This window comes from Calidris pugnax, unplaced genomic scaffold, assembly GCF_001431845.1.
Source record: "Calidris pugnax isolate Ruff unplaced genomic scaffold, ASM143184v1 scaffold69, whole genome shotgun sequence".
NCBI lineage: Eukaryota > Metazoa > Chordata > Aves > Charadriiformes > Scolopacidae > Calidris > Calidris pugnax.
The window spans coordinates 7942801-7969591 of record NW_015090859.1 but is presented as its reverse complement, the minus strand read 5'-3'; the positions used below and the strand labels follow the sequence as shown (position 1 = coordinate 7969591).

Sequence of the window (26791 nt, the reverse complement as noted above, 5' to 3'; positions counted from 1 at the left end):
CTATGGAACAGAGCTCTCCTAGTGGATGAAAAGGAGTCCAAACACTTTCTTCTTTTCGTTTGTATGGGATAGCTCTGTATTTAATTCCAGGAGCCAAGAGCACTGTAGGTAGTAATATTCCCCTGGCAATTTTTTGTTTACCTTTGTTTAGGGTCTGTTCTTGTTTGAACTTTTCTCTCAGGCTGTCTGGACTGACTGCTTTCCTGATGCACTGTTTCCTCTTTGTGTCTCTCCATTGCTTGTGCAGGCTGTTTGAACTTCAGTCATTCTTCAGCTCTCCTCTCTCCTTTTCCACCTTCATGTGCAAATGTGCGTTGGTTGCTCTGCTGGATAGTAGAAGGTTATCACTTTCTTTAGTTATGTCAGGGGTGCCATACTAAGGAGATCGCCTGGGTGCTCCAGTATATTTTGTTTTCATATCTTTGTAACTCCTTTTCACTTCCTATAGCTGCAAAAGTAAATTGGGGGAATAAGCAGGTGAGTACTGCTTTCTAAGAGCCATATTGCCACTTAAAAGTAGATGGTCCAGGAACCTCCAGTGTTTTGGAAGATACTGGAAGGCAGTCTATGAAACCATTACATTTCCACCACAGATTTCCCCCTGCCACACAGACATGTGTGTGCATATTCACATCCAGGCTCTAAAGCAAACAAAGAAGGTGGGTTAAATAAAAAATAATGAACAGTCTGATTTTTTTAAATGAGACCCCTCGTAGCAGTACTGATGAGGTCAGTTGATGGACTTCTCACCAAAAAACAAGGCCCTCTAACTAGAAGAATTTGAAAGCATGTCGTTAAATAATTCTGTACAGACCACACACCTAGCCGCTATGCAGCATTATCCCAGATAACCCCAATATAGAGAATGCAGTTAGAATGAAAACCAGAGGGAGAAGTATTGCTTAAAGCAACTCACTTTTATTGACAGAGTACTGTAAGGCAAGGAAAAAATGTTTGCCAGATTTTTTAAAAAGAAGATTTGCAGCAAGAATGATTCAGAAAGATCTGCAGTTCAATATATTATTGAACTTTCAAAGGTATTATCTTTTATAAATCAAATATTTGTCTTTTTGTCATAGATACAAAAGCTCAACTTAAGCACAAAACAGAACACAAAAATAATGGCTTTGCATATGAAGTTTTGTTGATGGTTCATAATCTAGTAAACAAGTGAATGCACACGTTCTGTTACTACAGAGTTGACTAAACTTAAATATACCCCAAAACAGATAAAGAAACCACAAAATACAGCTGTATTCAATATGACTATTTAAAAAAAATTAAATCCAAACCCTGTTCAACCATACACAGAGAACAAAACATTGATAGATGCCAAGAAAACTGTATTTTATGGCCAAAACTAATTTTGCATTTATGGTGAAGGCATCTGTGAAAACAATGCTGTATTCTGACCACTCTACATTAATATTTTGGCCAGAAAACATCACAAAGCACTGGCTTTTGTCTGCTTTCTAAAGCATGTGTTTTTTAGGTGGTGATGTACATTAACTGTGAGCCTCATACAAAATCTCACATCAGGCCATGTTAGAGCAACCCACCATTTCCATAGGAAACAACGGTAACAGAAAGGTCCCAGCTATACTAAAAAATACCAGTGAGGGGCCAAGCAACAAAATCTGCAACCTTTTAGTTCTTCCTTGACAGAAGGGCGCATTTTTACCCCACGTTTTTAGACACCCTGGAATTCCGGCACTAACAAACTCTGCTGTGTTTTGTGGCTTTTCTTCTCCACCTCCATCTCTGTATAGCATTGGCCTTTCACTGGAAAAACTTTTATGACAGGGACAGCTGCCTCCTCCCCAGCGATAATGTAGCGCTACTGGTGCTTCATCAAACAGAAGGCGGCGAACACGTCGAAACAAGATGCATCGGGATATAAGGGACAAAGGTACTTACCCACAGTACAGTGCCCTGCCTTAGCTCTGCAGGGCTGCAGCAGGGCTAGTAACATGGCTAAGTAAAAGTCACTTCTACCTATGCAGGCAAAACTGAACTGCATCTTAAAAGCCATACAATACTACTCTGTAATTAGAACCCCCAACATGCTAATTTGTACCACACGGACAAGAAGAAAGTTATTTTACGACTACACAAAGAAATGGGACCCAATTGACAGGAGAATAATGACACCATACATATATGTAACCAGTATATTCTGAAAATGAAGCATTAACAATGTTTTTCTCATGGAGGTCTTTTGCTAGATGCTTAAATGCACAGTTTTCATGTCTTTTATTTTTTTTTTCTTTTTTCTGTTTTCTCTATGAAAATCAAGCTCTTTGCATAATTAACCAAAACCCTAATATATTTACATTTTAAAAGCCAGTCCTTCACCTTCTGATTTTAAAATGAGTTATACTGTATCTTGCATATTTTAAAAAAAGGTCCAGAAAAAGCTTAGATTTGTAATTCAGAACTTGTACTTTGTAAAAATACTTCCCTTAAACATGAAGTCAGTGCTGACCTCTTCAGGTCATTTTTGAATAATAAAACCTTTCTAAAGAAATGTTACTAAATAAGAACTGAGGGAAAACACAAAAAGAAGAAATACATTACCCCTGTATTGTAAAGTGTTGCCACTTTAAAGTATGGTATAGATTGAGGAAAAACACAGAGGTGTGTATATCAAAATGCATTTTCATTATACAGCTACAGAACACATGAAATCTTTCAACGCTCTGTCTGCTAAAGGCAATATAGTCTCTCTGGCTTTGTTAGTACTGCTATTGTATACAGTTTGCTTGAAGTACAGTTAGTACCTATAGCGGTGGATTCTAACATATAAGGGTGTGCTATGCTTCACATGGCAGAAGGATCAGCATTCAAAAAATTTTATGATATTGATTTTAAAGAAATCATACATCACACAGCGTCTTAAATTCTAAATATAGAAAATCAGATTGTACTTGAAGTGGTTGGTGTTGCGGTATGACTTAAATTTTTCTCAGATATCAAGAAGGTCCTCTCCACTCTCATCACTCTCCACAGTTAATTGTCTTGTCCACCATTTCTTGACTTCTGATCCACAAGAAGCAGCATCAGACATGGGATTCATTTTGCATACAACAGATTTCATAGTTGAACGTCCACCAAAGCGGAAGTTGACTGAAGACTCTGGATGGCTTATTGGTTTGGGGGCTATGAAATTAAACAGAAAGTTCTGTATTAGAGCACATCTGCTTCTTGACCATTTTTGCATAGAATTGAGGTATACAGAGCCAGCTGTGCTGCAGAGTAAGGCTCTGTTCTAATGGGTTTTTTTCAGCTCCAGTTCACCCTGCTCCCACTAATCTTCTGGTAGAGTAGTTTAACTGAGCAGTGCCTCGTTGCCTTCTGCTGGGATAGCTGATGCGATAGGTCTCTTCTTACCTGGCTAATTGCAATCTAAATGGTTTAAGCAATACTTTCACAAGCTGACCTGCTGGCAAAATGGTGAAAGTGGTAAGTGCCAGAAAAAGTAAGGGGAAAGTGCATTTAGAGTTGGCAGCTATACCTAGAAAGTGATATTTAACTATAGCCTAGAGGTGGAAGCTAATACAAGGGGCTGGTATGGCTCTAGGAAAGCACTAAAACACATGTGTAAGTATATGAAAACCACAATTGGTCTTAATGATGGTTTTCATGATCTTAAATACATGTTTTTGTTGGACTGGGGGCAGAGTACTTAACATCTACCAGGCTGTACTGTGCATGGAGATGACCCTCCTTTTCTGAGATTGTCTGCTGAGGAACATTCAAGAATGACATGGACAAGGTCGGTGTGAAAAAAGGAAACCCTGAACTCCTCATTCTCACTTGAAAAACCTATCCATTTGGCTACAATAGTACGATTCCTCCTTAGCACGCTCCCTCTTTTACTCTTTCTCTCTGTTCCAACGAAACGTTGAACTTTGCTGCTCTGTGACATTTAAGTGGAAAGCATGAATTGAAAGCTCTCTATTAAGCTGTCCTGTTTCTTGGACAAGTACTCTGGTCACAAAAGTAGGGTTAATGGTACTCGTAGCATGACCACCTCTTCTGCTTCCACCTGGATATGATTAAGGCCTGAACAGCGGCAGCCTGTGAAGGCAGCGCTCTGACTTGGAATAGGACTCACTGATGGCAGCCGAAAACAGGTTGATGTGCTGACACCGAACCTGTTAGCTGTGAGTGTGGCAGGCAGCAGAGGTCAATATGCACTTTAAGACAAGACTATTTCAGGTGGTGGAGAGTGCTCTTGAGATAAAGAATTAATAAGGCCTCTGATTGTACCGGTGCACCTCTCTCACCCTCCTATAAGGCACAGTCTAACCTTCCTTTAGTCTAGTGGATGGTAGTTACTAGAATAACTTGAGGATGTTTCCTGTTTGTGAGAAAATAAATGGGAAACATTGTTTCCTGGCCAATTCCTGGCTGAAGTGAAGATATAAAAATGTATTATTATGGTGTAAAGTATAAATCATACACCTGGTATTCTTAGGAAGACAAGGCACTCAGGAGTTATTACTGTTAGGAAAAACATTTTCACAGTGGTTTATATGATGAAAGAGAACTCTAAAAGATGCTAGCCAAACATATGGGACGGTACGCTTCCCAATCCAAAGATCCTGAGTAAATGCATGAAAAAGTTAAAAAAACCAACAACCTGCATATGGCAATGCTTGAGCCCATCTTCCAAACTTTCAGAATTGGGAGGAAGGGGAGAGGACTGCTGCATTTTAGCATGTATCATGGTAGAAAAACTCTGATGTGGCTGTAAGCAGCAGGCAGAAGGTAGAACTGTGAATCATGAAGCCTCTCAAGGCCTTGTTATTGTACAGCAGTGATTTGGCATGCGGGGACTACACTGATACACATTTTTCACTTACCTGATGGCAAACGCCATTCCCCAATTTTTCGCTTTGGTTTCCCAGCATCTGCAGAGTCTTGTCGATAGCCACCTCTGTCAGAAAGTGTTGGGCTAAGGAGCTGCTGCTGGCTGCTTGTCTGAGCAGAGGAAAAAAGCATCTCAGTCATAGTTCCCCATTGCATGGGGATAATCCCAAGAAGGATTATCTTTCCATTCTATTTCCAAGCTTTATACATGAATACAAACAAAATATATTGCCGCTTGTTAAGGCAGCACGGTTTGTATTCCTTACTGCCCCAGAAAACTACTACTAACAGAAAAAAAAGAAAAGACCATTTGGGCTCAATTACACTATACAGTCCCACTGAAGGGTACAGAATTTTCTCAGTCTTCTACAGTGGAGTCCTTATGTTGTATCTTCCTCATTCCCTACCCTGCAAGAGCCCTGGACTCCTACTCGCAGGACACAGCATATTCAATGTTATCGCTCTTCGTGTAAAAACTAGTTCAGAATGCTTGAACAGGAAAACTTCAAGCCCCTGAGCCTGTACACAGCTCATGGTAGAGCTGAAAGTTGGTGCTGCCAGAGTTGTACAGCTGATTTTGCCCTTTATCGTGCTAGCAAGATAGCTAACTAAGCTGGGGAATTACTGCTTTAGACCATCTTGCCTTTACATCTGAAGGCAAAGAATGAAGCTAACAAGAGAGTGCTTTCAACTTTTCCAGTTAAAATGATGTTTAGAAAAGAACAAATAAGAAACATGGGAGTTTTCTGAATTTGTTCTCAGTAACTGATAGTCTTCTGGTCAACATACCTCTGGCTGTGCGCTGTTATCCTGATTAATAGCATTCATATCTTCACTCGGCTGTGTTGTCTCAATGCTGGGAGGATTCAGAAATCGGCTCAACTCCTGCTGTTGACTCTCTCGTAGACTATGGATAATGCTGCACGATTGCTGTTGTTTCTATCAAGGTACACGTGACAACAAAAATGTTCTCATTAGTGTGTCACGGTGTTTGATTATTTTTTTTTAAGCCTTCTAAACCGTTAACCAAACAATTAGGACCAGATGTGAACACCACGTGCATTGACAAAAAGTCACACGTATCAGATGGTTGCTTCTTAAATAAAGTGACTTCCAGCATATGTCCTTAGTATGCTATTAGTAGCATATTCCTACTTTTATGTAGGAAATAAGGCATGAAACTTACAAACTGTGTTAAGTGTAACGCAAATTTCCCAACTGTTTGTTTATACCTATACCTATAATTTTTTTTAATTTAAGAGTTAAAAGTTCTTGCAAAGAAAAAGAAACTAGGATATTGACAGAGATTCACTAAGAGGATTCACATGAAGGCAATGAAAAAATTCTGATTTCTTTCACAGGCTTTGGAATAGTCTGTCAATAAGACTGAATAAAACAGTATTGGAAAACTTGGGACTGAGTATAGATTTACAGTACAAACAGAAAAACAAAACCACCACCATTATGAATTTACAATCTAATTTGCTTTTAAATTAAACTAAACAGCCCTTAGGAAGGGTTTCACTTTCCTGGGTAGTTTTCACATGCTCCCTCTAGAGAGACTTAGAGACTAACAAGAGAATTTGAAAATATATATTAAACTTTCATAATTACATTCCGTTTATAAAAGGTTCATATAATGTGAAATGATCTGATCCATATTATTAGAGTGAAATGAATAGCATATTTACTTTAACACAGTGTAATTCAATATCATAATGAAATGAACAACAGAGACGAACAAACGCAGAATTGAGAGCTGATATTAAATTTACTGCCATTATTATTACAGAGATGAGATCAAAATGAAACTATCTATCTGAATATGCCTTGAAGACTGATGTTTCAGCTGGAATGTACATTACATTCAAATTGTCCAGTTATGTTTTTTAATAAATTTACACATAGAAAAAGCCAGATCCCATGATCACAGGTCTCTATGGAAAACCTCTACACACAAGAAGTAAGCTTTTATAAAGTTAAAAGATCATAGAATCTTAGAATAGTTTGGGTTGGAAACAACCTTTAAAGGCCATGTAGTCCAACCTCCCCTGCAAGGATCAGCAGAAGTAAGCTTTTATAAAGTTAAAAGATCAGGTTGCTCAGAGCCCCGTTGAACCTGGCACTGAATGTTTCCAGGGATGGGGCATCTACCACCTCTCTGGGCAACCTGTGCTAGTTTTTCACCACCTTCATCGTAAATATTTTCTTCCTTATGTCTAGTCTAAATCTCCCCTCTTTTAGTTTAAAGCCATATCCCCTTGTCCTATCACAACAGGCCCTGCTAAAGAGTTTGTCCCCATCTTTCCTATAAGCCCTCTATAAGTACTGAAAGGCTGCAATAATGTTTCTCTGGAGCCTTCTCTCCTCCAGACTGAATCAGCCTGTTCTCATGAGATGTGCTTCATTCCTCTTATCATTTTTGTGACCCTCCTCTGGACCTGTTCCAACAGGTCTATGTCCTTCCTGTGCTGAGGGCCCCAGAGCTGGACACAGTACTCCAGGTGGGGTCTCATGAGCGCAGAGTAGAGGGGCAGAATCACCTCTCTCGACCTGCTGGCCATGCTTCTTTTGATGCAGCCCAGGATACGGTTGCCTTCTGGGCTGCAAGTACACATTTTCAGCTTCTGTCCAGCTTTTCATCCACCAGTATCCCCAAGTCCTTCCCAGCAGGGCTGTTTACAAACCCTTCATCCCCCAGCCTGTAGTAATACCAGGGGTTGTTCTGACTCAGATGCAAGACCCTGCACTTGGCCTTGTTGAACCTCATGAGGTTCACATGGGCCCATTTTTCGAGCTTGTCCATATATGTCCATCAAAATACATATATCAAAATATGCTTGTAAATATACGCATCAGAAGGAACCAGCCTTACTGTAACTAAAAAAATAAGTCCTCAAGGCAACCAGGCTATGACTTATTATATAAAGGAAGCGTTTGTTTTGGAAGAAAAGAGGAGAATAACCGCAAAAACTAATTCAAATTTCCTGAAAATCTTTAATATATGTTTCATCCAAGACAAACTTTGGTCAGCATACATTGTAGCTATCCTGAGAAAAGGCAAAAATGTTTCTGATGATCAGAAGCACTATGTAAACAGAAGCACCAGCTAGTTCCATACAAGTAAATTAAACAGATTGGAATTTCCTGCAGTGCTGAGGCCAAGTGAGAGGCCAGGACTTGCATGATCTGGCTAATCTCTCCATTACCACACAAGTCAGCTTCAACCACTGTCTCCTGGGGGCAGTCTCCACCCTGACCCATGTCTGGAGGGCAGTGATACTCCTACAACAGTAGCCTGGGAGAGTATGAGCATGCACAGCCCTGAACTGTGCTGAGGAGCAGCCTAATGAGTATGGGTGACCCCATCCCAGTCCTGAGCCAATGCCTTGGCCCTTCTCTCCTTTACTAGCATAGACACAGCTTCTCTGTGCCACGGTTCATATACCTGATTTGCATGCACACCCATCCCAGTCCTGAGCCAATGCCTTGGCCTTGCTCTCCTTTACTAGTATAGACACAGCTTCTGTGTGCCACGGTTCATATACATGATTTGCATTGCTAATTGGCACACACAGAGTTAATGTAATGGTTCATTCAAATGATGCATCTTGATATGGATTCCATATCTGCTGGTGACTGATCACGGTATCTTCTCCCAGCAAAGGCAAGGAAATTATAAAATCGCATTCTGTGAGGGAGGGTTAGTCTATGAAGATTCATCAAATTACATTGTTTTTTCTTTATTCCTTTGACTTTGGTCTCTGCACAGGCATCTTCCTGCTGTACTGAAAAGACAGATACATTTTTGGCAGGAAGACAGTTTTTGCCTTCAAAAGATGCTTATTTTTGTAGCGCTTTCAATTGAGCTGTAACATACTTTTTTGCTGAGTTAGCAACTGCCACATACTTCTTCACATAAATATTATCGTGACACCAGAGTAACTGAAGCATAGTGACAGCAAATTCCAGCATTGTTGAGCAGTACAATTTCTGCAACCATTTAGATCCTGGTTTAGCTTGACTTACTGCTCTGATTCGCTTTAAGCACTTCTTCAGCCACATGCGAATGGTCTGTTTGGCCACCTCCTCTTCTATGGTATATTCCAGTTGTTCCCTAGCAAGCAGCTCTTCCAGTTGAAGACTTTTTCGGATATCAACAGACCTATATGAAAGCATGCTGGAAGAAACAGAGTTTTGTTTTATTTAAATGCTGGTCACCTTATATTTTAATTTAGAAAATAAAAGCTCGTACTTAAGACCTTAGTGCAAAAATATCTAATTCAGGTGTGTGCAATAAGATTGCATTTGAAGCTAAAAATGCCCTGATGATTCCAGCCAGAAGAGACTTGTGGTTCTCAAAACAAATAAAAACCTGATCACCTACAATAGCTGCCCAATACAAGTGAGCTGCTGAACTGTAAGCAACTAGGGCATTTGAGGGTTCCCCTCCAAGTGTTTATGCTTGAATAATATTCCTATTTCTGTTTTATTCCTGGTCAGATTCCCTGTCATGTTGCTACATGAGTGGGGACAATAATTCATTGCTTGGGATACAAAACCAACATGTGGCTCCTGTTTATGACAAACTGTCTCCAATGAAAATGTTAAAATTACTTACAGCTGATTCTCTAGGACCTGTAGTTTCCATCACTAATATTTTTTAAGGATAAAAAGAGAAATCTATTTTTTTTGTATTACATTTAAAACAGCAGTGCCTCTGTGGCTTCCAGTCTTGCCTTTTCCCAAGCTTAATGAATACCTGTTAGCCTGGAAAGAAATACAGAGAAATACAGAGATATATACCCGTTCTACAAATTCAGAGAAAATGTCAGGGTACCTGAGCACGTCATGGAAAGTGACATCACCACCATTATGGAGCCGTTCCATTTCATAACACATGTGCTTGAACAGCAACTTGTCCTTGTCAAGATCCACCTCCAGCCTGCCCCGCAGAAGCCTCAGTAGAAATTTCACTCGGAAGGTAGGGATTACTCCCTGGTTAAATTGCATAAGAGATGGTAAATTATTACTGTGACCTAACAACCCACTCAGACATTCAACTTGATCAGTGAGAGAAAGACTGTTTCTCCAAAGACTCCATGTCTAATCCTGGCCTATTTAAATCACTGTGAATACATTACTGAAGAATATACACATGCAGCCAGGTCTTCAGCACATTCACGGAAGGCTTTGCTCCTATTTGACTGATATAAAATGAGAATCTGTGCTGGTCGTTTTGTCAGAAATGTTCAAAGTTGCTTGGGGATTTAGTTTCCCCATTTGCATTAATCTGTAATGAGAATTATACATCCAAAGAGATGACTTTGAAAAACTGAAATTAAACCACAATTAAACTTATACCTGGCCGTAGATCTCTCCCCTTTTGTGTGCAACTTTGAACAGGAGAATGCTGCGAGTTTACTGGGTTTGCTAAGGTCTTCTGCTCTAGGAGACCACCTAGCACATGTTGCACTTTTTGTGACAACAAATTTGATCTGCTTTTAAAAAATTAGGACTGAAAGTATTTCCCTCTGGAACTGCAGTATCCATACTCTAGATATTTTGTTCTGTTAAATGAGCCTGACTGGAATTATTTTTGCTGTAATATGTTGTTTCACATCAGAGAGAGATACTATCAGTGCTGAGCACAATGGATGCAGAACTCTTCACATCAGGACAGACTGTGGCTTCCATCTCCAGCACAGCCACGTGTCAACTACAAGCAACCAACTTCTTTCAGCATAATGTTGTTCATATTCAAATCTTAGTGATGTCATGAATCATTCAGATGATGATTTAACTTGTGTGGGCATTTGAACAGCTCAGTCCCCCAGATGCTCATCTCATCCTAGAATCGCAGAATGGTTGAGGTTGGAAGGAACCTCTGGAGGTCACCTTGTCTGACCCTCTCTGCTTAAGCAGGACACAGGATGATGTCCAGATGACTTTTGAATATCTCCATGGATGGAGGCTCCACAACCTCCCTGGTGCCAGTGCTCAGTCACCCTTACAGTGAAAAAGTGTTTTCTGATGTTCAGAGGGAATGTCCTGTATTTCAGCTTGTGCCCATTGCCTCTGGTCCTGTCACTGGGCACCACTGAAAACAGCCTGGTGCCATCCTCTTTGCACCTTTCCTTTAGGTATTTATATACACTGATGAGATCCCCCTGAGCCTTCTCCAGGCTGAACAGTCTCACCTCTCTCAGCCTCTCCTCATAGAAGACGTGTTCCAGGCCCTTCACCATATTAGTGTCCCTTTGCTGGACTCTCTCCAGTATGTCTATGTCTCTCTATGTTGTACAAAAGAGACGAGAACTGGACCCAGGATTCCAGGTGTGGCCTCACTAGTGCTGAGTAAAGGGTAATGATCCTCTCCCTTGGCCTGCTGGTAATGCTTGGCCTAACACAGCCCAGGATACCATTAGCCCTTTTGCGACAAGGACACATTGCTGGCTCATGTTCCACCAGGACTCCCAGCTCCTTTCCTGCCAAGCTGCTTTCCAACCAGTCAGCCCTCAGCATGTACTGGTGCCTGGGGTTGTCCAGCATTTCCATGTGCAGGACTCTGCACTTCCCCTCATTGAATTGCATAAGGTTCCTGTACCCAGCTCCTTTCCTGCCAAGCTGCTTTCCAACCAGTCAGCCCTCAGCATGTACTGGTGCCTGGGGTTGTCCAGCATTTCCATGTGCAGGACTCTGCACTTCCCCTCATTGAATTGCATAAGGTTCCTGTAATTTCTCCAGCCTGTTTAGGTCCCTCTGGATGGCAGCATGATCCTCTGCTGCATCAGCCACTCCTCCCCAATGGGTGTCATCTGCAAACTTGCTGAGCATGCACTCTGCCCCACCTATTCCAGGTGTGGCCTCACTAGTGCTGAGTAAAGGGTAATGATCCTCTCCCTTGGCCTGCTGGTAATGCTTGGCCTAACACAGCCCAGGATACCATTAGCCCTTTTGCGACAAGGACACATTGCTGGCTCATGTTCCACCAGGACTCCCAGCTCCTTTCCTGCCAAGCTGCTTTCCAACCAGTCAGCCCTCAGCATGTACTGGTGCCTGGGGTTGTCCAGCATTTCCATGTGCAGGACTCTGCACTTCCCCTCATTGAATTGCATAAGGTTCCTGTAATTTCTCCAGCCTGTTTAGGTCCCTCTGGATGGCAGCATGATCCTCTGCTGCATCAGCCACTCCTCCCCAATGGGTGTCATCTGCAAACTTGCTGAGCATGCACTCTGCCCCACCTTCCAGATCATTTATGAAGATGTTGAACAGGATTGGGCCCAGTACTGATCACTACAGTACGCCACTAGTTACTAGCCCCCAGCTAGACTTTGTGCCACTGATCATCACCTTCTGGGCCCAGCCATTCAGCCAGCATTCAGTCCACCTCATCGTCTTCTCATCCAGCCTGTACTTCATCAGTTTCTCTATCAGGGTCTTACAGGAGACAGTGTTGAAATGTCAGCAAAACCCTTCTGAAGATCAGGCACATAAATGGATGTGAGTCTGTAGACTTGGATCATGCTCACTGAACTTTCACAACCTGAACAGTAATTGCTCAGTGAGTTTTGTCTGCGCACTTTGTTTTCTCCATATGTTTTTTCAATGCAAAACACAGATTTACTGGATTTCCATGGTAATGATCAAGTTTTCTTACCTCTCTTTTGTCATCAACCATGTTCCATATAATTTGAAAATGCCTAAGATCATTATAACTTAAAAGTTGGTCTTCTTCAGTTGAATAAAACAACGAGAAGTTCTCCACAATGATAGCTGAAAACCACAAAACCAAAATATGCTATAAAGAAAGCCTGTAGTTGCATTCTAACTGGTTAATCTCTATAAGCAACAATGAATTTCAACAAAGTATGAATTCTGTTGTGCAAATTTCACACAAATAAATGCCTGTATGTTCAGATGAGGGTTTTGAATAGGTAATATACTGTCATGCTACATCATTATTCACTCTGCTCACTTTTTCAAAGCTGTATTTTAACTGCTGGTGAGATACATAATCTAACATCTAAAATCAATTAGGACAATTCCAATGATGATGGAAAAACATTAACTGGAGGAAGGAAAAGCTCGGAAAATAGTAGCCCTTAGGGGAACTGTAGTCCACAAATACAACACATCTCTTTGTTGAAAAAACTTTCATACTCAAATTGCCTATGTTTTAGCATACAACATGTCAGAGAAGTATTGAAAACATCATATGCATATAAAACAACAGTGAAGGTACAAGGTAACCTCATACCTGAACAGTGCAAGACTCAAATCTAACATACCACATCCCAAAATGGACATTTTTGTTATTGATGTGTATTTTCACTTACCAACAAGCAAATTTAACATGATGTATGCAATGATGACATAAAATGAACAGAAATACATAAGAGCACCAGCATAATTTCCACAGTCTGTTTTCCAGTAGGTGCTGTTATCTGGTGTACAAAATGGAGGCTGTACCTTCAAAACAAACAAAAACACAGTCAACCAATCATAAAAAGAGATTCTTATTTTCTCTGCAATCAATACAGTACTTATGACTCTCATTTTTTTAAAGTTTCACAGTTAGGAAGTAATGCTGAGGGCATTACTATGGGTAGTTTTTTGTTGCTTCTTTAGCAGTCAGAAATGAGAGAACAGAAAGTACGACAAAAACGGCCTAGCCATGGACCCCGCTACCACATACAAGGCACACTGTGCATTATGCCACTGTAAAAAACGCAACTTGGTACTCTAAAATGTGGTGGTTTTCAAAACTCTTCCCTGTCCATTATCTTAAAAAGGAAGGGAATGTGATTATCATCATAATGGAAAACACAGAATAATACTTGGGCAAAATAAAATTACTCCAAGGCAAAGTCTGAGGTCATTAAGCCTACCATTCGCAGGGAATGAGCCAAAGTGCAGGCATTAAAGACGAAGTGAACCTGAAAAGTCACCTTGCCCCAGTCAAAGCAGTGGAAAAGGGAGTTATTGCACTCCCGAGTTTGCGAATGTATTTTTTTGTTGTTTTTAAATCATGTAATACCTAGTCCCATGAAATATCACATTGTGAGCATGTGATTGGAATGGCAAGTTGTGTATCATGTTCTGAGGTTTAGTGAACATTTTATCTCTTGAAGAGATAAGGGCAATCACAACATTCCTTGTAAAAAGATACTGGAAAAACTTTGAGATCTGTCAAGAGTGTCTCATGTTTCTTGCCTACTTTATCTCTGGCAGTATTGTATTTACCATGCAGTCGTGCATAATTTTGTTCCAGTCTTCTCCAGTAACTATTCTGAAGAGTACAGTAATAGCCTTGCCAGCTGATGAAAAGTTTGCATGTCTGTTTTAAAGGATAAGAGAGACAGAGAAATCATTTCACGTTCCAGAATTAAAACACTGGCAAGAAAAAATGCAAATTGTTTCTATTCTCTACTGTTCTACTATTTTAAACTGAAAATAGTTACAGTATTATTTGAATGAGCTCACTGAATTATTTATTCCATGATTTAAGATATAATAACTGAATGTTAGCTCACACACAGGTCTGAGTATGTTAGTTCATTTTATCATAGAGCTAAAGCAGACTCATGGCCAGGTCCTATCTCCTGTCTCCGTTCTCTTCCTGAAGTCTCATAATGTTATTTGTTGGCAAATCTCCAGTTAACAGCCAGTTCACAGAACTCTCCCCTCTCTGTATCAGCCTGGTATGTGACTCCTGTTCCTGAGTGATGCCAATAAGGTGCAGTAGGTACACTGTGTTTCAGCAGCTTGCAGCTAGTGCAGTGCTGCTTTGAAGTATACTCCAGCTGGCATAATGAAGAAGAGCTCTCAGTTTGCTCTGAGCTGGATCAGGTGTCATTTGGTCCAATGCACAAGGATTGGAAAGATGGCTCAGTGTCTCCTGTCAGAAATTCTGATTAGAGCTAGACCTGGGGACTTCTCTGGTTTTCATCACAAATAAACTCCTCTCTAGCAGAGCGTGATTTTTTTTTGGACTGTTTAAAGACCATCCCCATGAGGTAGTACATACTGTACCTGTTAATGTTCTCTCCGTATTTCACTGTACCAAATAAAACCACTCCAGCAAAAGCATAACAAAGAAGCAGTAAGAACATTCCCACTATGATGAAGAAACTCTTGTACATGCTGACAACCACAGTAAGGAGTAGCATTTTTAGTGTCACCTGGAAGGGCAGAGAAAAAGGAATCCATGATGACATTCAGGACAGCAGAGATAAAAGGGAAAGGAGACTGATTGCACTTGCCATTTTGACAAGAAGTTCTTTACACATATAAGTTAATGGATGAGCCCAGTGAAATGGTACATTATGAATCTAATCGGAACTGAACATTTTGTGTTTTCCTCTGAAATTTGGTGTGCTTTTCACTCGTTAAAGAGAGCAGCATATCCGCCTAATTTACAAGGTCAAGATGTTGCTCCTCAAAGAGTATATTTAGGATAATACAGTGTAGGTTAATACACCAATAATATAGCAGAAACTTAACTATAATATTCTAGGATCAGTAAGCTTCAGAAGTATCAAAATTAGCATTGCAGTGGTGCCGTAAACTACTCTGGGCTTATCTGAAAGTGATGCTGTTAGATAGAAATCACAGATACTGCAGCTTACCTAAAGAAATGGGTTGATGTACAGAGAAGGGGATTTCCTTAAGATCAGCACAGCTTGATTAAACTAGTTAATTTCTCACACAAGTTGACCAAAGATCTTAAGAAGCATAATTTTGGAAATTACATAGGCAGTAGGCCTAGGTAATAGATATTACTTTTCCATGCATGCATATTTTAGTCTTCATAAAGTAAATGCACGCATACATTTCATTCTTAATAAAGTTATTGCCCTAGATTTCCCTAATATCCTTAAACACTTTGGATGCTATGGAAAATTCTCTTTAATGGGACTGAGTGGTAGCAGTTTTCTGCTATTCTTTCAAATACAACTCATGCTGACTTTTAGCCATCACATTGCACAACAACAGATAAATTACTGAAACTGATGCACCTCCTAACATGAAAGCACAAACGAGTAGGTTAAAACATTGAAATAACTTTGGAATCAATCACAAAGCTTTGAAGGCAATCACTTGGCCTATTTGCTTAGGAGAAGCAAGGATTTCTCATTTGACTTCTAAGGATCTAGAGGCTCTGTGTAGTTTGATTGAAGGAAAACTTTTTATCTTCACTGAGCAAACCCTCTGACTTACTGTTCTTAACCCCAGCAACCCAGTACAGCAGTCTTTTCATCACATTTACTTTAATATGTCATACTTCACAGAAAATGTTTGGATAGTCTACAAAGTTCTACAGCAAGAGAATGCAGTGTGTCACCACTTGTTAAACAAATGTGTTTGTTCTCTGCCTAATGCTTATTCTGCCAGCCTACTCTCAATTACACCAGAGCAAATCCAAACACAAAAGAAATGTAAACTTTATAAGTGACTTGCTTTGTAGCCACCTTGGTGTTTCCAGAAGAATACCTTGGCCCGATATTTTTAAAAATTGAACATAAATCCTTTACTGTGATAAGACATACATTGCAGAGACACACGACACAGACCTGCACTCTAGAGGAAGAAACTTGTGTAAGAGAGCACTATCATAACAAGATAAATGCATCAACCACCACTCCACTAGTCTTGCAGAGAAAATAAATAAATAGTAATGCACACCACAGCACACTGAAATAGCAAAGACTGAGAGCAGGACAAAATGTGTTCAGAGTTTTAGAGAACATTTTTTAAAAACTGTGTGGTATTGCAGTTGCACATTTTTTGTTTTACAAAAAAATGCAGCTTTTCCAGTAACCATAATACAGTCCTATTATACAACGTACCTAAAACCCTGACATTATAAAGACAGCGTGCAATATTGGAGACTGCTGCTTGAAGTCTCATTTTTTTTGGCACATAAAATGGAGCCTTACAGAACGCACACTAGAGATGCATAGCAACTAGTCCTTTAATCTATACATGAGCACTGCAATGGTTGTAGTTCACATTTTATACTTACGTGCTTCCCACAAATTGAGAAAAACCTGAAGACAATTACGCATGCCCCCATCATGTACGTGTACGCATTCTGGAACAGAAACACAGAAGACTTAATACATTGTCCCCCAGGGATCTAATGGAAAGATCAGGATGATTGGTCTTTTAATAATGTAGGGCAGTTGCTGTATGAAATAAGAGAAATCATAAACCTGTAGCACCGATATTTCATTAACAGTAGAGCAGTGAGAAAATAAAGGAAGATGCTTTAGCACTTTAAAAATACTAGCCTAACCTCCCCATACATCAAACCAAAAAACCACCTTCAGTCCTCTATTAGCTGGGCTGTAATTACATCCAGTAGCCCCAGTCTACTTGTCTAGGCAGCTGCTGGCTTAGAGAAACTCCTCAGGCTTTCCAAGGTACTCAGTAGTAGGGAGGAAGCTGTGGATGTCAAGGCAAAATGACTGGCCACACAAGACATGTTTTCCTCCAAACAGAGTCTGAAGCAGACGAGAGAGAGCCCCCGAGCCATTTTAGGGTGGGGACTTCCACAAATTGTGGTTGGTGACAAGCATCAACTATCCCTAGTCCTTCCCTCATAAATAAAGGAATCAGGAGTGTAGGCACCGTTAAAAAAACAGGATGAGATGGAGGGAGAGCTGATTTCCTCCCATCTTCTTCATGCTTTCTTGCATTAAGCATAGCCTCTTAATCAAAACCAGTGGTTGAAAATCACTGCTGGGTTTGGGACAGATTTTACTGTTCAGCAATTTTGAACCTATGCCTTCTTTCAGCCCTCTGTTCCCATCTGGATTTTGTGCATTACCTCTTTTTCCCTTGCCACTCATGAGATTGCTGTTGGCAAGAGCTCTGTCTCTTCAGGTTCCTTCCTTTCCTCACTCACATCCCTTCCAAAGATCTCATTTTTTAACCACATTTACAGACTCCATCTCATATCAGATAACTTCTGTAATTCATCATTGCCCAGGATTCCTTCTTAGCATCAAGCTTAATTTATTTCAGCAATATTTCAGCCTTATTCAATTCCCAAGAGTTTATCTGGATATATAGCAGTGATCTTACTGCTGAGGTTTAGCAGATAAAATCAAGCTTAATCATTGAAATTGTGTTTTGTAAATCTTACCAGTAAGGCAAAATGAAGTATCACCCATATAACACCAAGAGACGTAACCAAGAGATCGTAACGATTTCTTCTGCTTTGCCAGAAGCCAGAAGGCGACATGGCAATAATCTTCATTGTGACCTGTGAATAAAAACAGTTTCTCAGCTGGACTGAATAAATGCTTATTTCTTACCCTAAAGAATTGGTTGAGTTCATCTTATGACTGTTGCCAAACAACCAAGGGCAGTTTTCATGTAAGCTAACTGCTCCCATGTGGACAAGTTAGGTTGCCAGACTAAGTGGATCACATAAGCTTCCATTAGATGGAGGAAAGCTGGTACTTGTGGAAGACCACAGATGACCTGAGATGAGGGGATGAACAGTATTATAGAAGTGTCTCTCTCTCCCTCAGCACCTGACCACCTTAGTCTGAATGCTTAATGTATAGATTGCTAAGGTGAACGTGGGCTTAAGATTTGTAATAGTTAAGCGAGTTATGAAGATAGAAAATTATTATATCAATAATATGTAGGTAAAAGAGGTAGTAGTATTCTATCTATCTAGTGGTCCATAAGCAGGCTAAAATCACAGAAGCACATTTGAACTCAAGAATATAATAGTGTTCCGTAGCTCCCATATTTCAAATTAATTAAAATTCCTATATTGCAAGTATTTCTTCCTATAAGGAACAATCTGTACTCAGCACCATCTGTACTCAGCAGCATACAGCGGAGAATGCTAAGAACAGTAAAGGCAGTACATTTTACAATGTTCCTGGCAAAAAACAACAGCTGAAGTGCTTGACATTTCCAATACAGGTAATAGAAGTGCAGGCAGGAAGCTTAAGAATAGATACTGATATGAAATAGTCACAACAGCTAACAGATAATTGAGGTAGGGTAATGATGTAGAAGGAGTTTCTCATACATAATTAGTATCAAACCTCAAAGCAAGTCAGGTGTTACTATATAAAGGCATTCATTATTTGATATTTTCTACCCCACCTTGCAACACTGTCATTTAGTCATTCTATGGTTGGAGACAGATGCTTGGGGCTGGCAGGGATAACCAAGACCTGCCAAACATCCCTGCTCTTTCTGTAGTGGCTAGTGGAGGTAAGTGGAGACCAGTGAGGGTACCCAAAAGAGCTTTTGATGCCTTCAGTTATTTAGGCAACCGAATCTCACCCCACACCTCTCTTGATCACAGTGACACCTTAAACACCTACCCCACATGTAGAATTTCATAGAATCATAGAATGGTTCAGGTTGGAAGGGACCTTAAAGATCATCTAGTTCCAACCCCCCTGCCATGGGCAGGGACACCTCCCACTAGAGCAGGTTGCCCAAAGCCCCATCCAGCCTGGCCTTGAACACTTTCAGGGATGGGGCATCCACAACTTCCCTGGGCAACCCGTTCCAGTGTCTCATCACCCTCTGAGTAAAAAATTTCTTCCTGATATCTATTTTAAATCTCCCCTCCTTCAGTTTAAAACTGTTGCCCCTCATCCTATCACTACACTTGCTGATAAACAGTCCCTCCCCTTTCCTCCTGTAGGTTCCCTTTAGGTATTGGAAAGCTGTTATAAGGTCTCCCCAGAGCCTTCTCTTCTCCAGGCTGAACAGCCTCAACTCTCTCAGCCTGTCTTCGTAGTAAAGGTGCTCCAGCCCTCTGGGCATTTTTGTGGCCCTCCTCTGGACCCGTTCCAACAGGTCCATGTCCTTCCTGTGCTGAGGTCTCCAAAGCTGGATGCAGTACTTCAGGTGGGGTCCCACCAGAGCAGAATAGAGGGGCAGAATCACCTCCCTCGACCTGCTGGCCACACTTCTTTTGATGCAGCCCAGGATGCGCTTGGCTTTCTATGCTGCCAGCGCACATAATTTAGACACCTAAGTTCAGATGTCTATAACCTTGAACTGCACACCACACCGTGCAAATAGAAAATCACATCTCACTTTATTCTGTGTTCACCAAGTGCGGCAACAAAAGTGAGACCTCTGAATTTTTCCTGTTGTTCTATACCACATACCCTAAGGTGAGCAGTAGAAGTTTAAGACCTTATCAGGAGTCCTTAGACTGGACACAGGGCCATTAGCCATGCAGAAAGCGTTGGCCTTCTTCACTGCTAGTGGTAGCAGACCATGTACATTGCAGACTCTGTAACCAGACTATGCTGCATTAGGGAAGATCCTGGGCTGCTTCCTCTGTCCATAAATCCTATGCACTCACAGTGTGACAGCTTGCCTGTTGAGACTGTCAACAAATTTTTCTTGGCTCTGACAAAGTTCCTTTGAAATTCTAGAAAAGTATTTGTTTCCCCTGGCAGTAAAAGAGAAAAAAAGTATTTCTAAAGACATAGTTACTAGGTAAATTAAAATCCGTCTGTGTATGACACAAATCAAACTTTTCTGTGTTTGCTCAGTCTCTCAAGAGATATCGATTTCTCCTGGGTAAGGAAAAAAGAAGCAACAACAGAGACGTACCCTAGCTACAGCCGCTACAAGGTATTCACTTCATTGTTTATTCATCTCTGCTGGCAAAACCTATCACTGGAACATAGGAACTGTCATATTGGATTAGAGCAGTGGGAAACGCAGCCTACTATCCTGTTTCTGATAGTGGTCAGTATCAGCTATTCAGAGGGGACTGAAAATAAAACACTCCACCACGAACTTATAAAAGAATTATGTACTAACCTAACCACAGAGGAAGCATCTTCTTTAACCTCCTAAACGTGTGCTGTTACACTATGGACATCCTTATAGATAAATAAAAACCCCACACTTTCTAAAATGCTTTAGATTCCAATCTTATGAAAACAGGCTAATTATGCTTTGCACAGTTGATTGTGGAGACAATTTTTTCATGGACAGCAGAACTATTACTTACAGAATCCAGATCTGTACAACAAAAGATAGTTAATACTGGAATTTCACATAGCTTATTAAAAAGGTTTTAAAATGAAGTATGATAACTTAAAGCAAAACAAAACTGAGAGAGGTTTGATGATGTCACAGCTACAGAATGGTGGGGATTAATGCCCCCTGTTCCAAAGAACCAAGCAAAACAGAAATGGATTGAGCAGAACTTCCATGTTACAACACAGATATTGTGTTGTACACAGTGAATTTAATCTGAGATGTTCTGCAAGAAAAGAGCTCACTGGGTTCACCAAAACACGAGTTGAAATGCTTAGAGCTGAATATATATAAAAGGACACAAAGTTGAAAGTGGTGAAGTATGAAGTATCACAAATTTAAAGTTTATTTCTACAATACAATATTTAAATATAAGTGACATGCACAACTCCAAATGTACAAATTCAGAAATAAAAAACATAGTGAAGAATTAGACAGCATCCCTAAAGCCAAAATGAAATATATACATACTAGTCTTAATCTCAAGAAGTTATAAAATATATTACTTTACCTCAAGGACAAAGATGAAGGTGAAAACAACAGACATTGTTGCTAAAGGTACAGTCACTGGATCTGCAGCATCCCACTGAAATGCAAACAAAATCTGCTCATAGAGAGTAGCTGTTAAACAGAACTAAATGTCTATTGCCTTAACTTTTCTTGCAAGTTTTGTTAATGAATAGATTCCAATTTAAAATACATTCAGACAGGAATGGCATCTTGGTTTATTCTCCTCTCACAGAGTTACAGCTTAACTGGAAATTAAAAATAGTGGATGAGACTACCAAAAACCAGAAATTTACTCAGCTCCACAAATTACAACTAATCTCAAGTGATCTATGCCAACTGAGACTGCTGTATCTAGAAATCATGTTTCCCTACATTCATCACAGTAATGGCTCAACTGATCATTAACTGGTATGAGGCAATGTGCAACACATGCTGTACTACTATAATGAAACACTTAGAAGAAACACAATTACCTTAACTGATAACAACACAGACTGGGCCAGAACAAGCACAGCAATAGTTCTCTTAAAAAATGGATGCTGAGTTATATCATACATCTTAGCTCTAAAGCCATCGTTATCTGAAAAAGAAAGAGTTTGAGGAGGAGAGTCAAAATACACAGTGGTATTTTCCCCCTATTTCTTGACATATTTTCCATGTTCACTGGTGGCAAAATAATCCTTTACCAGTTTCAAAATACATTTCTAATTTTCTGCTACAATTTTCCATATCAAATAGAGCTTCTGAACATATAATTTCAAATACTGAACACCAGTGTTGCATGAAGGCTTTGGTACTTGTAGGGCAAGTGCATCATTCAACTGCTGTCACGTTAATACATTCCATTCATATCATTAACGGCCAACTGCAAATATTTTTCATTTAGAAATTCGTTTTTTCATTAAGGCTTATCCTAAAACCATCGAAGCACAACCTTTTTTGGGTTCATTTTAATAGCCTTATGCAGAGATCTGTAGTTGGAGCCTGTTTCGACATTAACGTATGCACAACCTCCTAGTGGCCTCACGATTACAATTTTAATTTGAATCGCAGACTCCTGGGGAATTACGAACACTGGGGCTCAACATGAATAAAATCAAAATATCTTTGATACCCGGACGAGGTGGGAGATGAAGAGGTTGTGCTATCTTCAGTCTGCTCTTCAGATCTTCCCATCGTCTCTGATCTACAGTCAGTAAAGCTGTCCCCTTAATAAACAAAGAGAATCGTATAAAGCTTTTGTCATATAAAAGCTAGAACGTTTAATGTTGTAAACATGAAAACAACGTCCTCTTTGGTGCCTGAAATAAAGTTACATATGCAACTCTCCTTAAATAACACACTGTTTGGGTAAAGGAGTCTAAAGTATCAGCTGGTACTCAAGAGGATTTCTGGATGCATTAGCTGTGAGCTTCTGGGACTCAACTCAGCAGGCACAGTTGTTGCTCTTTGTAGCAGCAGCCCAGTGCGGGCAGTGAAACGCTGCAGGAGGGATTCCATTTGACTGAACATCATTTGCCAGGAAGCACTGTTTTAAAGAGTGGTCGATTTTGTCCAGACTTTGCTGCAGAAAATCCTGCAGCTTGTCAGTGCCGCTACAGTTTCTCAGGGAACGAGCCCTCCAGGAGACCACTGCTGCTCCCCACAGCAATTCTGCTTGGGGTGTAATTGAAATAAAATAACAGTATGCTATGAATCTATAAGAGCTCTCTACACAAAGGAAGCACAAGGAGAGGTGGAGGTACACCTTCAGGGCAGGCGGTGGTAGATGGCAAGGTGTGTGTTTTCATAATACAGGAAGAAACAAGCAAACCCCAAACAGAGTTCAATGTTATTTAAAATGACCTTCAAAACAAAATGAAGTCCTCATCACTTCGGAGGACTGTAAAATCTCATGGAAGGAGTCCGGAGTTACAAAAGCAGTGGAGACCTTTTCAAGGTAAATGTCACAAGCCTGTCTCCCAGACACGCGGCTGCTCCCCCAGTCAGCATGGAGCCACACCGAGCCGGGAGAGGGCTGCTGTGATCTCTGGGCCTCACTTCGGCATTGGCTTGTGTGGGCACTGGAACTGCAGCTGGCTGTGAGACTGATAAGGTCAGGAGACCTCCCTCTCGGTGGACATAATCTCTTTACAGAGCTGCGTCCCCAAATGGCACCCTGGGAGGAGCTGCCTTCCAACACAATAAGGACGAAGCAACAGATGTGAGGACGCCTATGACTCATGTCAGGCCCAAACAGCTTCATGGAATGGTTCAGGTTGGAAGGGACCTTAAAGATCACCGAGTTCCAACCCCCCTGCATTGGACAGAGCACTGGAACAGGCTGCCCAGAGAAGTGGTGGAGTCTCCGTTTCTGGAGACATTCTAAACCTGCCTGGACACATTCCTGTGCAACGTGCTCTAGGTGGACCTGCTTTGGCAGGGGGGGTTGGACTAGATGATCTCCAGAGGTCCCTTCCAACCCCAGATCATTCTGTGATTCTGTGACAAGGACACCTCCCACTAGACCAGGTTGCTCAAACGCTTAAATTTAGAAATGTTTAAATCAAAAAGCAACTCATTCATCCCAATGAACATGCCTGGTTTAAATTCTTGGAGAGCTGTCACTGCAAAGAAGACAAAAGACAGCAGAAAAAGTGGACCTTCTTTGTAAAATTTAGAAATAGTGATGTCAAGTGGCTCTGCTTCTCAGGAACTGCCAATTCCCTGGCAGGATCACAGAGCAGAGCCCCATGAGTGGGACTACTGCCAGAGGAGCTGCTCTTGTATTCACTCATGGACTACACTCAAAACTGCCAGATAATACTTGAGTCACATCCCCACTGCTGATGGAACACGTGGCCCTTGAAAGCTGTGGCAACTGACGGGCAGTGGTTGGTGAAACATTTTGGGCTACTGTTGCTGGGACAGTTGAGGACCCAGCCCAAAACTGCCCATGGTACTTCCCAGTCTGATCCAGTCCCAGGCCTGCAGCTCCCACAACTCACAGGAAATACTACAACATATCTGAAAATATTTTAGTTTTGGTTGTTTAGGGGTTTTTTTGAGAATTGCTTATTCTCACATAAAATAGTTCATTCAGTAACTGTCCAACTCTGACCCTCCTCATGGACTCCTGGCACTACTCTAACGATGTATCAGCCATGAACTTTCTAATGCCAACATTTACTTAGAACACCAATAGCTTGGCCAAGTAACTTAGTTTAAGAAGATGCAATTTAATCTCCCACAATGGACTGTTTTTCTGTTTTCTTTCCAGAGTAATCGGTGGCCTTCTCTCTATCTTACTTCACATTTTTCCAGTTCCTGGACATTTCTTCGCTCTACTTGAATGTTGAGTCTGCTAAGGTTTTTTTCCCCCACTGCACAATTAACTAACCTATTAATCTTTTCAACTGAAATCTGAAGACGTTTTATCTTCCCTATAGTAAATACATAAAAATTAAGAGATATTCAGGAACAAAGAGAGAAAAACCAACATTACATGCCGTAGTAGCTACCTGAGGTTACTAAGAAACAACTGAAGAAGCTGAACCAGATGACATTATTCACGAATGATTTATACTGACTGTATTGTTAGTATCATGTAAATTCTATAGAAATATTGCACAATGTGCCTGTTGTGTAGTTTATAGAGAACTGTTATTAATAAGTAGCTTCTCTGGTGTTCAGACTAATGCCTTCCCTGCATTCAGATAAGGAATTAAGGGACTAGAGCATTCTTATCTGAAAAGATGGTTATAGTTTGAGGAAAATGTACAAGCAGAGAAAACCACCCCAAAACGATAAATGCAAAAATCAGATAATTTTCTGAAAAATAATGGGAAACCTAATTCAGGACCTACACCTCAGATTTCCACATTTACACTGGCAGCTCATGCAGGGGCAATCTGGGCTAAGATGAATTGTTTAATTATCTCCTGTGATCACAATCCTTATAAGCCTTGTGTTCACACCTTCCTGTTCCTTCTCATTTTGAATCACAGTGAACACAAACAAACTTTCAATTTCCACATGAGTATGAGTTCTCCTGTGTCTTTAAAGCTGCATATCTAGGAGGAGGGAATGAAATACAAATCTGATATGCAGTCATATATAATTAAGGGCTTTTTTCCCCAGTTCACGTTCATATCTCAAACCTTTAAAAAACCCACCACACCGGGGAAAGATTTACAGTGATACTGTGGAAAAATCACTTCAAAAGTAAATTGTGGGTTGGCCCAGATCACCTTATTCAATGGCTGACTACACAGGTGAATACTGCGTTATGAGTTAATGACATCTCACTAATTTGTGAAAGAAACCTCGCAAGCTGCCTTTGCAGGAAACAGGCTGACACAGTGAACTTGGACCTTGTGAGTGACTGCTATGGAAAGAGTGGGAACTAAGAGTGGAAACACTGTGTAGAAGACTGAAAGCACTTAGTAAGACTAGGTCTACGTTCACAAAACCATAGTAGAAGTCATACTAGTCAGGGCAAAGATCCAGCTCCTCTGGTACCTTTTTTTTTTCTATGACAACAGCCAAAAGTAGATGCCTATAGGTGTATCAAGGCAACTCAGAGCAGCAAGTGCCTCCCAATAACTCTCTATTGCCTACAGAGCTGGCTCGGAATTCATGACAGATACATTCAAGACTACAGGTAAAACTAAAGGGGACATATACCACTTCCTCACCCCTCAACACCACATGCACCACACCTCAACTGGGTAAAGGAAAGATTTTGATCAGCCATAATCAACAGCTACTTCAGAGTGAACTCTGCAATGTGATATTTCTTCTTCTTGCTTAAACTTGTGCCTATGAACAGGTTTTTGAGGAAATTGGCCTATGTAGAAAGTGTAAAGGGGAATGGAGAAGCAATTTATGAGACAGAAATGCTCAGCTAACATAGAATCATAGAATCATTTAGGTTGGAAAAGACCCTTGGGATCATTGAGTCCAACCATCAACCCTACTCTACAAAGTTATCCCCTACACCGTATCCCCCAACACCACATCTAAACGGCTCTTAAACACATCCAAGTACGGTGACTCAGCCACCTCCCTGGGCAGCCTATTCCAATGCCTGACTACTCTTTCTGTGAAAAATTCTTTCCTAATGTTCAGTCTAAACTTACCCTGTTGTAGCTTGAAGCCATTCCCTCTTGTTCTACCATGAATTACTTGGGAGAAGAGACCAGCACCAACCTCTACAATGTCCTTTCAAGTAGTTGGAGAGAGTGATGAGGTCTCCCCTCAGTCTCCTCTTCCTCAAACTAAACAGTCCCAGCTCCTTCAATCACTCTTCATAAGATTTGTTCGCCAGGCCCTTCACCAGCTTCGTTGCCCTCCCCTGCACTCGCTCCAGCACCTC

The 26791-nt window shown here is 40.7% G+C and overlaps 1 protein-coding gene across 2 annotated transcripts in view; it reads right to left on the bottom strand.

Moving 5' to 3' along the window:
- Positions 1-1023: 1023 nt before the first annotated feature.
- Positions 1024-26791, bottom strand: part of NALCN (sodium leak channel, non selective) — a 251707-nt gene continuing 225939 nt past the window's right edge. Inside the window, exons 31-44 of one of the 2 annotated variants that reach the window (XM_014944225.1) lie at positions 22550-22643; positions 21909-22015; positions 21437-21511; positions 18029-18148; positions 16904-16972; positions 14911-15059; positions 14122-14215; positions 13215-13347; positions 12536-12651; positions 9716-9873; positions 8905-9055; positions 5665-5814; positions 4869-4986; positions 1024-3159 (exon numbers count right to left, since the gene is read on the bottom strand). In XM_014944225.1, the coding sequence (XP_014799711.1) occupies positions 2966-3159; positions 4869-4986; positions 5665-5814; positions 8905-9055; positions 9716-9873; positions 12536-12651; positions 13215-13347; positions 14122-14215; positions 14911-15059; positions 16904-16972; positions 18029-18148; positions 21437-21511; positions 21909-22015; positions 22550-22643 (1728 nt within the window). In that variant the 3' untranslated portion in view covers positions 1024-2965. The remainder of the gene's footprint in view (positions 3160-4868; positions 4987-5664; positions 5815-8904; positions 9056-9715; positions 9874-12535; positions 12652-13214; positions 13348-14121; positions 14216-14910; positions 15060-16903; positions 16973-18028; positions 18149-21436; positions 21512-21908; positions 22016-22549; positions 22644-26791) is intronic. The other variant, XM_014944224.1, reaches the window with a different exon arrangement.